The sequence below is a fragment of the Augochlora pura genome, chromosome 7 (assembly GCF_028453695.1).
Source record: "Augochlora pura isolate Apur16 chromosome 7, APUR_v2.2.1, whole genome shotgun sequence".
Classification (NCBI taxonomy): Eukaryota; Metazoa; Arthropoda; class Insecta; order Hymenoptera; family Halictidae; genus Augochlora; species Augochlora pura.
Window position 1 is genome coordinate 4,563,000 of NC_135778.1, and position 15,607 is coordinate 4,578,606.

Consider the following 15,607-nt stretch of genomic DNA (forward strand, 5'->3'; position numbering starts at 1 on the left):
TGGTAATTCGTTACGATGCATTTAGCGAAATACTTAATTATTTAGATAATACAATTTTTGTTAATACGATCGGTAAATCAATATTAGAAAAATTTGAAATTTTTTTAAGAATTATCGTAGATGCAATTAAAAATTAATTAATCACAAAGAAAACTTAATATTTACAATTGTGAACATAAAATTTCGAATAAAATTGTACTCGAAATTTACGGAAAATTTATTCGAAATATTTACTATTTCGACTATAATAATATTTTATTTACTCGAACAAAACTTTACTCGACCATTGCCCAAGCCTGATCGTTGCGAGCTTCCCTTCTTACGGTCACGATCGCAGACCTCTGTCTCGATTTGAATAATTATTTACGACCCTGCCATCGGAGTTTATCGTAATGCAAAACAATTTTCCAAGAGATATATATATATACGGTTGCACAATCGTTTGAAACGGCCGGATGGAATAACTTCGCGCGGCAACTCGAATCGAGAGGCAGATAAAGCGGTAGCCATGTTTCTCGAACCGCCGCGGCCCGTCTGTCAACGCCCTTAGCGACACTCGAGAGCGCGCTTGCCAATTGATAAGCAGTCGGCGAAATTTCAGCGTGCTACGTCCCCTCTACGCCGTGTCGTTCTCGGAAGAATTCTTTTCACGATCCGCGCGAGTATGCGTCGCGATGCACCGTCGCGGATGCACCGCGATGCGCCCTCGTGCCGTTCCCAGTCCGCCGCGATCGTATCCGAACGTGTCTTGCACCGGCTAATTTTAGTTAATCATTGTTCTTGACGCAGTTTCTCAGACGGACGTAAAACGTGTTTTCGAGGAACGCCCAGATGCGCCATAAACTGCGCTTCCAGTCGCACAGGAATGCTCGAAAACGTTCGACGTTCGTTCTGCGGTACCGAGGAGGCGTTGTCACGTGTCCTCCCTTTCGAGATTACATTCGCTCTCGTTCTTGGGTTTTCAGAACAAAAGAATCAAATTCTCTTCCGATTTAGAAGAACGAAGTACGCTGACATGATTTTACACGCAAGAATCGATTTTCCAGACCGTGGTATGGATGCTGTTAACAAGCTATAGTTAGTGTTAACAAGTTACGGCCACTGAAACGAGAGCTTGGAACATGTAATAATAAGGGCAACAGGGTTGCGATCGTCGATGCATCGATTCCGCGGTGGGGCCCCATTGGAAAACCGCGGTTTCCAATTAAACACCCACTCGGGCCGGAAATTAACATCGGTTTTTTTCCCGACCGGCGGAGAAATTTTCCCCGGCGCAATTTATAGTTCTCCCTCGGCGCATTGGCACGTTTCGAAACGTACTTCGGCGAGCAACGAGCACCAGGGATCAGCTTGACCCGGCCACACGAGTGCCGGCGCGCAAACGGTGTAAGGCTGATCCTCGGCAACTGGGACGAGTTATAGTTCCTCTTTCACGAGCGAACGCCGGGGTAAAAAATGCCGGACGAAAATATTGCGTGCGGTTCGGCGGTTTTATTTCGCCCGGTGGATATATCACGGATCCGTGGCTTTCTCGAGCTGGCCGGCCGCAGTCGATTTTTACGGCACCCGAGAAAATACTGCAACTTCGGCCGCGGTATTAAAATCGCCGGAATCATGATGCCTGCCGGAGGTCGTATAACGTTCGAGTTGCAACCGGCAGTGAATATTTGGCGCAGTTAATACGACTCGTGTCCATTTTGCCTGCCTCGGTCAGCAACAGGTTATGCAACAATATACGCGTAAGTTTTCACAAATAAGTTACGCTGCGGCGCGGCGCATCGGCCGACCCGACGTCGCAAGAAACAAATGATCTGTGGAAACGATTGCTTCTGAAATTTCTGCGGAGAAAAAATTCCTCAACGAATTGATCGATAGTCATTTTATTCGCATGCGCGGCAGAAGTCGCAGCCAGTCGTTAGAAATCTGATTAATGCTTTTCCTACCGACGGCATTTTTTGCAACGTAATCTCGCACTTGCTTTCGATGTTGCTACGTAAATCATGATTTTTAAGGGCGGATTTTTAAACCAATATATTCAGCGTCTCAAAATCGGTTTGAGGCGTGTAAACTGCAAAATGAAGCGTATTCATTGCCGTATGTTTGAACTCTCCATTTTTGAAATTTTATTAAAGCTGCCGAGCTTTAAACGTGGCTACGATATCACTCTCGTTTCATGCAGTATTTTATGTTCAAATTGTTAAAGCGTCTCCGATCGTTTCTTTTACAGTGACTAGAATTGTAAAAATCTTTCAGCGGGAATCTATTTGATGTACATCATCATTCAAGCATACAATATTAATAGAAATCGTGCGACGTACAAGTCGATCTAATCCTGCCGTTGCTTATGAAACAATACGCATTAGTCGCACTTTGGTCATTCCGAGTGCCAGCAAAACAGATCTCTGCATTACCCTCGGGTCCCGATCAGCGCGGCAAGAATTCAAATATTCAAGCAGGATAAGTAAGTCTCCGCGTTCAAACGAGCGGAAACTTTATTCACTTGTGCCGCGTGTTTGCCGTTGATATTTCCGATCTGCATAAACGCGCGCAATTTAGCGCAGCCAGCGCGACGACGGTCCGATTTGCATCGAGTGAAACAGTAAAATCACGGCTGGAAAAGAATCGTTGGTGTTTTCTTTTTCGAAAAAAAGAACTACGGGTCGCCGGGTTGCGTGCGTCACCGCGCATGCGTGGCCGGGTCACGTGACGGTTATTGCAAGGCGCCAGCTGGGATTTCGCTCGGGCTCGTCTCGCCAGTCGCACGTCGGCCGCCTCGCGGAGCGGCTGGTTCTATAGTCTTTTGCAAGAGATTATCTATTAATTGCCTCGACGCACAGTAATCACGCTCGTATCATTCGGCACATATCATTCCGCCGCGACGTCGCAAATATCACGGGTCGAAAGTACAGACGCGACGCCGCGTTCAAGTGCAATTACTATACCACTCTGCGGGTAGCCGTACAAAAAAGCCTAGCGTAATCACACTGCGTGTGACTAACAGCAACAGCTAATCAGAGTGAATCAGAATTATAACGCGAACGCACTCCACGCCCGAATTCGTATAATATATTCGTCGTTGTTTCTCGCGTGCAGATCAAAATACTCTCTGTTGCTGTGTTTACGTTCGGTTCACGTGGTGTTTTCGATAGATATCGACGTGATATCGAACGGAGGGATCGTCGCAGAGATATCGAGAGCTTCTTGCCTGTCGGTCGGATCCTCGTGATTGAAGCGGGGGCTGCTGCTGAGAACACAGATATTCGGGGCAAGCTCGGCGGGACGTCAGTTCGCGCGTCAATGTCACCCTCGAGACCGGAGCGTTTCGGTGTCGCGTGTTGCGTGCGGTGTCACAAAGTGAGGTTAGGGTGCTCCTGAAAGTACAGGGACGCGGGAATCGAGAGTAGCCCGGCACAACAGAAAGTTAATAAGGAAACGGGAACGACCATGATATTCACCGGCAGATCGGTGGACGCGTTGGACGAGGTTCGAGGCGGCAACGTCCAGACGGAACATCGTCGGGACGTCAGCGCCGTCGCCATAGCCGCCGGATGGTTCTCCAGCCTGCGCAAACCCGGCAAAAGGAACAAGAAGGGCTACCAAAAGCAGGCCAAGAGTGCCTGGGACCTCAGCACGTTATCCACGGTTAGTTGAATCCTCTGTCTAACTTTCTTCGAGTCGCCGCACAGCGAAGCCGTAGCGACGATATTGTGTCACAATCAAAGGACTTCTGCCAGAAATGACATAAAGCGATGATTCTCTTGTTTACATTCAAGCTGAAACGTCACGGAATCAGATAAAGATAGAGAGAATGCAGCATGAACGTTTGTTGAGCTTCAGCATTTCCGTTAAACATAAAATGTTCCAAATCGCGATTTATCATGTACCATGTTCAGTATTTTTTATGACACGTTATACATCATTTCCCGTAGATTTTCGCGCGCCGATTTCAAATTCGGCCACAAAATTTATCTACAACTTTAGGGTGTTGAAAACAAATGTATGACGTATCATTAAATTGTATTGGAATATTTCAAATTTAATACATATTTTCAAGGTTAAGGAATGTTCACGCGGCATTGTTTCTATTTTTCTATTACATTGTATCGCTTCAGCTTCTACGTAAATTAAAAAGAAACCTCTATTTTATGAAAAGTTCTTGATCTTGACACAACTTCGTCACTTCATTCAACCGAGCGCCATTCGGCAATCTCGTTTATGCTTCACACATTATCGGTGGACAATCCATCTATTTAGGGTGTTATTTTTATACTACCAAGGGAGGTTTCCCAAGTATAAAGTTTGAGATACCAACGATCGGGTGTTATAGTATCCAATCGTTTTATTAATCAATACGAGCGTCATTCGCTCGGAAAATTTTGATACTCGTTAGAAAAGTTCGAATAGTTTTTGAATATAGTACTATTGGGAATTGTGCCATCAAACGAAACACTGTTGAATGATTTTTCAATATAATTATGACTTTGTTTTAAGAACGAAGAAGGCACGTCTTTGCTGTACGACTGGTACATGCAGCAGAGCGACGAGAGAAAGCAAACCTCGTCGTACAACCACAGATAATCGTTCCTAATATAAAAAGTAGAGATAAAAATATGAATCGAGCAACTTTGTAGTTACTTTTGTAGTATCTTATAGTTACTTTGTAGTTACTTTGTAGTAACATTGTTTTAAGAGTGTGAGTAGAAGATTTAAGTAGAAATTTGAAAAATGAAAAGTATCCTATTAATTTAGTTTTCCTGCTTAAGATAGATCCCGTAACATGCATTTTAGTATGTACATGTATGAGGTCACTGTATATACAATACAATAAGCGTATATGCAATATACGTGGCAATGTACAATAAAAATGTATAATGAGTAAGAAAATAAATATATTCTTGTTCGTACGTACATTAATGTGCCTTTGTAACTGTATAATAATCGAATTTCAGAGTAACAAACGGATTAAATTAACAAATTAAAATACATACTGTTCTAGAAACTGTTCGTGACGTGTGAAAATCGTGTAGATTTTTTTTTTACAATAACGTACATTCAAAGAGAGGTATGAATGAATAATAAGCGGGGAACAGTTGAGAGTTTTGAAACAAAGTTGATCTCACGTTTTTGATCTATTGAATAGAATGAAACGGGGAATGCGTTCTCGATATCTCTGCAATAATGCATATTCAAGGGAAGCCACGAGTTAATAATACAGAACAAGAATACTCCGGGTGTTTTGAAACGAAGCGAATTTTACGTTTCTGATTAATTGAATAGGCTAAGACAGGGTTTGCCGACTACATTATTCTGTGACAATTGGAACTCGAAGCGAGCCATAAATTAATAATTGGAAGAAACAGTTGGAAGTTTCGAAACGATGTTAATCCACGCGTATTCGATTTATTGAATAAGCTGTAACACGTTCCATCGAAAAAGATCCCGTCGATAACCTCGTCAGACGGTATCGACTGAATTCGAGAGCGTGTATAGGTTGAATATAGTAATGAACTAACGAATCCAATAATAGACGCAGCGCGGTGCGCTAGTTTCCCATGCACGGATAATAAATTCATAGGATATGTTCCAGCTCTGTTTTTTTTTCTTTTTGTCCGACTGTAGCATAATCAAGTGTTAGCCTGTTTCCTCGGCGATTTCGTATTCTCTTTTATACCGTCCACGGTGTTTGGACTTGGCGCCATTACCGTAACGGAATTTCCTGCGTTCCACCGCGTCGTTCTTGTTGCATACACAATATAACGTAGATTGATCAAACGGAGTTGCCAGGTCTCGTTGTATCGGTGTAATCGATCTTAAAATCGTTCATTACCGACTGTGTTGTCTATTGTGTCAACACCTCGGCAGGATTGTGCAAACGGAACGCGAACAGCCGCGGACTCGGATAATATATAGTATAATGTTCCAACGGCGAGGGGGGGTTCAATTACAACATCCCCGAATGCCGGGGACGATTGTTTTTCTCGCGCGATCCGCGGCCTGCGATAATCGACCGTTAACAACTCGTCGATGCTATTTTTAACGGCCTAACGCTTTACCATCGCTTGTCTACATATGTTACGCATACCGAAGCGCAATATTGTGACGTGACTTTCACGCCGGGTTTCTCGTTTCCCTTTTGCCGTTTCGCGCCGAGTTTCTCATCGATATTTGCGGCAACTTTTCTTTTTATTTATTCATCGGCGCATCTGCTTAATAGCAATTAGCGGCCACTCGCGAGATTACCATTCGCAGGGTTACACGCGGATATAATACGCACAATAGTATCTTCGTTAGATTATCTACATTGTACAGTCTAGTGCCAATATCGTCGTCTTAATTTAGTTTCTTCAAATTGCCATGTAATTTCGCTAAGCAATTTGATTTCTTTACTTGGTATTTCTACCCTTTTCCTGATATTGTTGTACGCATCTGTTAGAACGTGTTTAACAAGTAACGCCACTTTTAACAAGATAAAATAATTTTGGCAATATTTTATAAAATACAAATTTTTCCATCAATTTCAAGAAAAGTTGACTAAAAAAGTGGCTTTTCTCTTAATAGTCATGATTAATTAAAACTAACGCTCCTTATTTCTCGCAAATGTACAGTGCCATGTGTAGGTCAAGGAAAAATATTTTCAAAAAATTACTAAAAAAAATTGAAATACGTGGTAGCGAACGCTGTGAAATTTTGTCGAATATCGGCGAATTGAATGGAACCGCTTCCAAAACGTTCGGCTCTAAGAGCAACGAAGGCTCGTTGCTAGAACAAAAGTCAGTGACCGCGTTGGACACAATGGAGAGCACGTTCCGATCGTGCGGTTATTAATCTACAGCAGCTTCCGGCGATCATAGTTGCGGACCGGCACGACCCGTCGGGCGCGTTTCGCGGCGATCGGTTATTGAAAAGGAGCCAACAGGCGATTCGCAAATAAATCGGCGACCGTATTAAAACGGCACGGGGAACGGTGTAAAATAGGGGATCAGCGGTGGCGCTCCAAAGTTGGCCTGCCGGCCAAATTTATTTCTAGGTAGTTAGCACGGTCGGAGCCCGCCCGGAAACTTGTTTTCATTCCGTAATTTTATTTCATTTAATTAGCAGTATATAGGGTTTCCGGTCGCGAGCTACGTATATACGAGAGTTTACAGAAATGGAGGACACGCGCGGCTCTATAAATATCGGCCGTTCAGAAGTTTATGGCTGCGATTCGTAAAAAGTCTTTACGACGGAGACACCATAATTTCGCTTCGTCACCGTTACTTTCCCAGATTTTTACGTCATGATAGTGAACTGTGCTTTCGATTCATTTTCAGGAATAACTATTTATTTATCGAATGAAACGTAGTAAATTATTGTGATGAAAAGTGAAGGAAATTAAAGAATACAAAAATTTCATACGTTTTATTCGATAAATATAATTTTCTATTCTTTTGTTTCGTTTATTTTTTATCGAAGAGAAAAACAAACGCACGTTGTTGGTCACTTTGCTCTGTCTCCGCTAGTCCACAGTACTTGGATGCCTGCCATAATTAACGGGGAATGTCGCTTACAGGAACGGCTAATCAGAAGAATAAATTGTAACGAAACGTCTTCCGACATTCGGCTCTCTCCACCGAAAGGATGAGCAGAACAATAACATATTTCGAAAAATACCGCGGCCTGTTCCCACAATATAACTGTTACGTCCTACGGTCTAACGAGCCCCGTAAACGCAGAAAAGATTTCCTCGAATAACCGCGACCCGGCAGAGCGGGTATTTTCCGTCATTTTGAAAGAGGGTTATTCACCGGAGAGAAGCTGAATGGATTAACCCGAGTGGAATACACGAATATCATTCACGCAGCTATCGCTTTGAATAGCGTCCAGACAGATTTTCTCGTGCTCCGACACGTAAAATACCATCTCGCGACGTCGCGAATTCTGAGGTTACGCGAACCGCGAAGACTCGCGCGCGCGCGCGCAGAGGGGGATCAAAAACGTTCTGCCGCTGTGACGAAATTGGCTGAGATCCCTTTCCTCGCCTCTCAGGACCAGTAGTCTCTTGCTATCTTCTTCTTTTTTTTTTTTTGCCTCGCTTAGATTCGCTCGCACAAATCCACGGAGCGTAGTTTAAACAGTCGGGTATAAAAATCGTGTGAAAGTAAAGTACATGTTACCGGTCCGCCAAGAGACTATGCTTCGGAGCATTTTTTCGCAGTCTTTATGGGTCACGACCTCCTTCCGCAGCAGCCTAGCAGCTTCAGATTCCAACTCCCACGCTCGAAGACGATGACTCAACGGGAATTAGCTCTGATTTTATACGTTCGTGGTCGACCTTGCCGGTAATGTTGTCTCTTTGCCATAATTTGATCATTTTATAAAATCGGCGGTTGTAAAACAAGTTCCTCTAGTCGACGTTGCCAATAATACCGTCGCTTGCCATGGTTCGGCTCGCTCGAGCCAGTGTTTACAAAAGTTATCGCAATTTGGTAGGTGTTCGAGCACTTTTCGTCGGGTGTTGTGTTACCGAGATTCCACGAAAAGATTGTTGACGGTTGGACGAGTTGTGCCATTGGCAAGCGAATTCTTGAAATGCTGTACGATTGTGCGATTCGTTTAATAAGCTTTGGAAAGCCGATTTGTATAAACGTCCGAAAGGAGTCGTATTATTCGAAGTTAAATGGGAATTCGGTGTCGTCCCTGATGGACGATTTCCAAATAACACGGCTACGAGAGTGCCACGCGTGCCGGTGATCATTAACATTTCGTCGTTTACGAGCAGACTGGCGAAACCTTTTAATCTGCAATCGTATCTCCGTGGCGAGCTAGTGGACCAAAGTCCTTTTTAACGCGAACGATTTACCGTTTCCCCGTGATCGAACCGTGCCACCGTGCACGCCAAAGGATCGTGCCCAGTACTTGCTTCGTAGCGTATTATCCCGACATGGCATTGTGGCCGTCGGAGGCTATCAATTTTTACGACGGCGCGGTGGCGTGTTCGCGACGGACACGCGCCTCTGAAATCCGCTCTTTGGCCGACCTTGCTGGAAATGCCGCAGCGAAGACCTTAACTGCGTGTCCGCCGCGCGGAAGCTTCCGCGTTCGTAATTGATCGATCTTAGATTGACACGGGAATGGCCGAGTTTCTCTCTGTTCATTGTCAATATCAAACCAACGGATCCGGCGGCCGTTACGGCCGAGCAACTGGTTTGACTTTTGATGCCCACTGCGCGCGGAATCGGCCGGTAGTCGGCTAACCGGGATATCGTGTTTGCGATTGGTAGCTGTCCATTACCGCATCGATTGTGATACTGTCAATAACCACGCCCACTCGATTGACTTTTCAACTTTCGTAAACGAGGAATCGATGATACCGTTTGTTTAAATTGACACTCTGGTCGATGGCTGTCTACGGGGAATTTATTCGAAACAATGCACCGAGTATTACAATTTCAAAATTTGTACACTTCCGAAACAAATTTCGAAGAGTGTAATCAAATAATTTGATGCAGCAATTATAATTTTCTAAAATGTTATGGCGCAGGTTAAGCTTGGGTTCTTAGTGCGTCGTTTCGCTAGAAATCGTAAAAATGATTAACAAATGAAGCAATCGTACCTCGCGAGATTCGCGAGGAGATAGATAATGAGGCAAAGGCATGCAAATTCTCGCGCAAGGATTTAACCACATAGCTACTGCAAGGTCCGCGGGGACCAGGGAATGTCGTCCATTGTTTACCAAGAATTTCCATCGCATGGAATCCGGTACGCCCACGCGTGCCGATTTTCGAAGCGAAAGATCACGCGCGAGAAATTCCCCAGTCTTTCTTTCGTTGACGTATCGACGTTGAACGGCTGCGATTGCATAACGTAATCTGCGTTACGTTGTAGCGTCCACCTTTCATGATAAAAGTAAGTGCTTATTATGGAACGCTTTTCAGGGGATATAAGATCATCATCGATTTTCAGCTTAAATCCATCACTGTGGAATACACCATTCTTCGATAGATTAAAGTACGAAATTTGATAACATATTTTATTAAAAATTAAACGAAATAAAAGAAGAAACAAAAAAATGTACGTATTAAAAATATAATGATATAAATGTTAAATTAATTATGCCGGAAAACAAATCACAGTAGCACAGCAATTGGTACCCCATTCTAACAGGTTCTATTACCCTTAGGTACTTCAGTAAAAAATGAGTCAATTAAGAATGAAAATAACAAATAATTGGACTTGCTGCTACGTATGGTAATTGATGCAGGTCATTTTCTGTGTTGCATAAAAATCTGCAGTCTACTTATTAGCGTCCGTATTTTTGGGTTAATGGATCGCGGACGACCGGACAGACGCGAATGGATGACGCTACGGTTTGAAAGCAGGAATTCCCGCTCCGACATTTTGTCTCTGTTCGCCTTGTTGACGAATCGATGGAACACCGTCGCGTTTATCCCTGATGCGTGATGTCCAATTCTCCGCCGGCGAACCTCGTAAATCGCCCGACGGGAAAAGTGTGTCGATCGGTTTCCGAGACTAGACGGACACCGCACGTACCCCGTCGCGCTTTTACATAAATTACGTTTCCGGACGAATCGCGGCGAGACCGGGCTGAATACAAACGCTTCTGTGTGCTGCCCGTCTTCCCGGAATATTAAATGCCGCGGCGAAAGTTGCGCCTTGCGAATCTCTGGCTGTTTCGTCCGCTGCTTTGTCCTTCGAACCAGATTCTTCGTCCGTTTTGAAATCCTTCGATTTAGAATGGTTATATTTCCGAGGACTCGGTCAGACTTCGAACATAATTTAAATTCAAATGAACAGGATCTATATGCGAAATGAAAATCGTCTGGATCTGTTTGTAATGGAAGCGAAAGTTTGTACTTGGAATTTGAAATCGGAAACGTTTTGTGACTGGCTAAAATAAACCCGCAATCTAACCGTAACTGCAGCGAAAGAAAATTGCTGTTTTAAACGAAATGACAGTAATAGTAATGTACTACTTATTTCAGTCGTTTTAGGTCGATAAAGAGCCAACGTCGTTCACCGATCGAAACTGTTTGGTATATACGCCTCCGTGTGTATTAATTAAGCTCGTTATTTAAAAAAAATATATACTGGCATCATATTAGCAGATAATTAGCAGCCGAATATTCCGCTCGTTACGAGGTCGTATGTTCCATCGAAGTAAACGTAGACCGAAAATCTGTGACTCTCTAGCAATTTTCTAGCAATTAGTCCTCAAACGCAATCAATTAGCCGTGACCCTCGTTTCTTCCATCGATTGACGCAACGAAACCGCGGTCGAAGAGATTTCTTCGATGCCAGACTCGAGCAAAAAGTAGTCTAATTAACGATCAACAACTACGATTAACGCGAGATTCCGTTCAGGATCACTGTTACTAGGTAAACAGGTAATCACGATTAATGAATAACTTGACTCAACCGAGGACTTTTTTACTTGGATCAATCATCCGATACTACGGTGATTATCGTGATCATTTTTTTATAACCAATTGAATATCTAATCGGGAAGCAATCGATCAGTGATCCACGGAGTGGCGTCCGATATCAACCCCTTTCCCGCACGCTGATCCGAGAAACAATGGAGCAGCTCTCAACAGATTCGCGCTGCTCGTGGAACGAGATAATCTGTGCACGCCGAGCGACTTGCTAATGAATAGCTACATCGGTGACGTCACTGTCACTGTCGTAAACGTGTCAGAAACCAGCGGCGAGCAACCGAGAGTATCTTATCAACGAGGTATCGCCCCCACCTGGCATTCGCGACGTCGACGTATCGAATTGAGACTCGTTGTTTACCAGCCCGGCCTTAATCAGCCTATTTGACGTCAACGATTGTTCGTTACGGTCGGACGGTACCGTTCGACCAGTCGTCGGTTACGTAAGCCCCCGTGGTACCGGTGAACCGGGGGGTCATTGTCGCGTCGACCGACCGGTTGAACATCAAACGCAATTAGCTGTCCGCGCGCAACGTCAACGTTTTTTATCGCGAGTCCGCCGAGAGACGCTCCCGGAACCTTTAAACTCGCGATGGAAACGCGTGGGCGTCGAGTGGATCCAGGATTCTGTGAAGAGGCGGGCACGCCGACACATGCAAGTTGTCTATATTTCGAGCTTTGATCGATAGCGGTGCATAGAGAGAGGATAGCGGAAAGGTGTCAGAGTTTCCAGCGAGAAATTGACGAGTTGCACGCGCGTGGCTGTTGTGCAGGTCGGCCATTGAATGACTGAATGATATAGAACAAAAATAACTTTAACAAAGACTTGCTTTTCGAATATTTTTCTTTGTACTATATGGAAATAGTATTAACGGATACTTTTCAATGTGACAATGGCATGAAGAATTATAGACTTGAAGTAACTTTTGTACATTGTTAACGATATTTAAACTAATCTACAAATACAGCTTTCTCCCCTGGTTTTTGTTTAAACATCGGTAAATCACATTTTGAGTTATCGCTTATCAACGCTTTCAAAGTTTTTCCTTCCATTTACTAGAGTACGCCGCCTCGCACACAGCGAATTGTAAATCTGTTCTTAACCCTTAGGGACCTAAATACTCCCGGTCGAAACGGTCCATAGGGACGGCGCGCGGCTAGCGCTTACGGTCTTTATGACTTCGAGTAAACGCGTATCTGCGTCCTTCGGCCACAACGGCGACTTTCGTCAAACGCATATGTGCGTCCATAGAGCCCTAAGGGTTAAAATATAGCGCGTCCGTAGAGCCATAAGGGTTAAAATATAGTGCCTCTAATTTTTTTCCGGGCCTTTACGCGAGAATCTATGTTCAAGCTAAACGAAAGGTGGTCTGAAATCTGTCGATTGTAAAATACCCTGACCATCGTGTGCCGCCCGATTGCACATCGAAACGAGAATTCTTGGACAGAGAGGGCGGCCGTTTGGCAGCGAGCGTAGGCAGGAAGCGGTCTCTGACCGCTTCGGGGGGCGGCAAGTTTTCGGGGTTTGACCTGGAAGGCTTTATTGCTCGCGACTGTGCCGGTTGCAAACGCGAACGGCCGGCAAAAGCGAGGAGTTGGAGAGGAACGGTGGAAAATGAGGAGAAGAGAGAGGAACAAAGGAGGCAGGTTTTATTTCAAGCGATACCCGGTCTCGTCCCATCATCATTCGGCTTTGCCACTGCATCTGGGTTATTCCCTTTTCGCGGGGGGTGGAAGGCAAAAAAAGAATATCGCTGGCTCCCGGCCAGCGTCGCGACGACCACCGCCGTCCGGGAATGGGATAAGTAATTAGATCAATTTGAGAGACGAGGGCGCGACGGATAGGGAGATCGAAGCGCGCGACGAAGACTGTGGGGACCGTCTGCGACCGTGTCATAGAGTTAACTGACGGTGGGCAGGGCTTCGGGGTGGTGGGAGGGCGTAGAGAACAGTAGCAGAGTGGAAAGGGTCCTCGCGGACCAATCGGGGAGTCGCATAGTGCGTCTGCCGCGCTATAGTTTCTTGGCTGGACCGGACTACGATGCAGTAGACAGGGAATCGTAGGAAGGTTGGCTAAGGATAGGTTAATCCTTGGCTGCTGGGTTTAATGATCGAATTGTTGGGATTGCGAGCTTTTATATTTTTTATTCTGAAACAGCATTTTATAATTTCTCGGATTATAAAATGCTGCACTTGCTGCTTTATAACGATGTCATATCCTTATCGTGGCTTAAGTCACATTTCCCTCATTGAGCAAAGTAAGAGGTGTTATTTTTTATTAATATCTGCATTGATTACTGAATAAATTTACCGTTGATTCAATCTAGAGTTAATTTCCTACTCATCAGAAATATTATAATGTGAAATCAAATTTGTTTCGGATAATTTATTCGAAATATCTTTCGATTAACATCTCGAGCAACTGAAATAAATAAATCACAATTCTGCTGTGTTAATGAATCCGCAGGAAAATCTTCGACATCATTTCGAATAAGTGGCCAGAGGTTTAAATTCTCCAAGTCATTCCGACCCCAACGATGTCCGCGCACTAAGTGCATAAAATCCGTGCAGCACCTTTCTGCTTGCCATGGTCGTCGTCGCTTTCACCATTCGCATACTGTGTTGTTCACTTCATCGTCTACGCCGAGTTGCATCCTAGACCCACCTACGCCGTCGCACGGCCAGACAATGCGCGGCTAATCGCGTCGCGACTGAGATCCTCCAATTAGCATAACTTTCGGCCAGGCAAACAGTACGGAGGAAGAAGAGAGAGAGGGAGAGAGAGAGAGAAATAGAAGGGCGCCGTCTCGCCGGGATAATACCGTCGCCAGAAGACACGTGGGCTGCTTGACCAAGGGAAAATCGTATTTATATCGAGAGAGGTGGGTGCGCTTACCCGTAGATGTGTTTACCCGAGCGGAACACGTGTCACTGGCCACTGCTAAACCCGGCATTGTGTGTTTACACTGGAGACGGTATCGATCTATTCGCGCTTGGCATGCACGCCGCGTATCGGCGGCCATTTGTCCAAGAACGGGTACGCGACGACGGAAATCGAGGGTGTAACCGAACGACGCTGCGAATTCTACGGGGCGTTCCATATATATATACTTGCGCCACTTTGTTCGCTTTAAACACCGCGATCACACTTTCTTCGTTTTTCAACATTTCTCTTTGAACATTCTATGATATAACTAACATTTGAAAGTTTCGGCGGTGTTGAAATTGAATCGGTCGTAGAATTATTGTCCTTGGATATCGAGAGTAGGTTTTTCTGTGGTCACGCTCTAAATTTGGCATTGTTCCAATTGTTTCGAATAAATATTGATCTAAGACGATTATACGCACGAATTACTTTTTAGTTGAATATTTTATTCGAATAATTTTTCGTTCCTTATTCTTCATCCTTTAGACGAGTTTTTACGATGTCTGATCCTCGTCGTTAGAATCGTTACTGAATGTTTCAACGTGGCATTCCCTATGCACCTTTGTCCAGGGAATTAGCTAAGTGCACGTGCACCGGGTAAAATTTGAAATTCAATTGGAGAAGGTGGACCGGAACGAAACAATTTTATTCCGCGCTCTTCACTTGTTTTCACGAAATTTCCTAAGCGTTCGCGCGCTCGACAAATTTCCAAATTGAACGCACACTAAAATAATACTTCTTCGATCGATAAAATTTCGCCGCGCGCGGCACCGAAATATTTTTTTTCCCCCGCAGCATCATCCCATTTCATCTCGTGCGCCTCGACTCTCCGATACTCTTTGTATAATGAGTCGATATCAAATATGATACTGCTCTGATAACGTAGCGTCGGTGCATCGACGGCTCGATGCGTATCGGTTGAACTACGGATTTAATGCATTTGCGACGAGGACGAATGGATGCAGTATAAAATAAAAGGAGAACGCAGAGGATTTTTAAACGCTGATTTTATGCATTTATAGTGAAAAGAAAACGGCTGCGCAAAACATAGAGCGGTGGAGAAAAATTGAAAAAATACTAAATCGTAATTTGTTAGAAGCATGACGTACGTTGTTATTTAGCTTGTGTTTTACGTAATCGATACGGAATATTTTTATTTCATTCTTTTCTTATGAACAATAACGCGACTGTTGTGTGATTTGACAGTCGATGCGCCGATTATCGAATTACATACTCCGTCATGATTTTC

The 15,607-nt window shown here is 44.3% G+C and overlaps 1 protein-coding gene across 2 annotated transcripts in view; it reads left to right on the forward strand.

Annotated features, from left to right (window-relative positions):
* Step (cytohesin steppke) overlaps window positions 1-15,607 on the forward strand; it is an 88,548-nt gene that overhangs the window by 19,786 nt on the left and 53,155 nt on the right. Inside the window, exon 1 of one of the 2 annotated variants that reach the window (XM_078185246.1) lies at window positions 2,739-3,642. The exons of the other annotated variant lie outside the window; for it this stretch is intronic. Coding sequence (XP_078041372.1) covers window positions 3,445-3,642 — 198 coding nt within the window. The 5' untranslated portion in view covers window positions 2,739-3,444. Of the gene's footprint in view, window positions 1-2,738; window positions 3,643-15,607 lie in introns of those variants that run through there. 2 annotated transcript variants of the gene reach the window in all.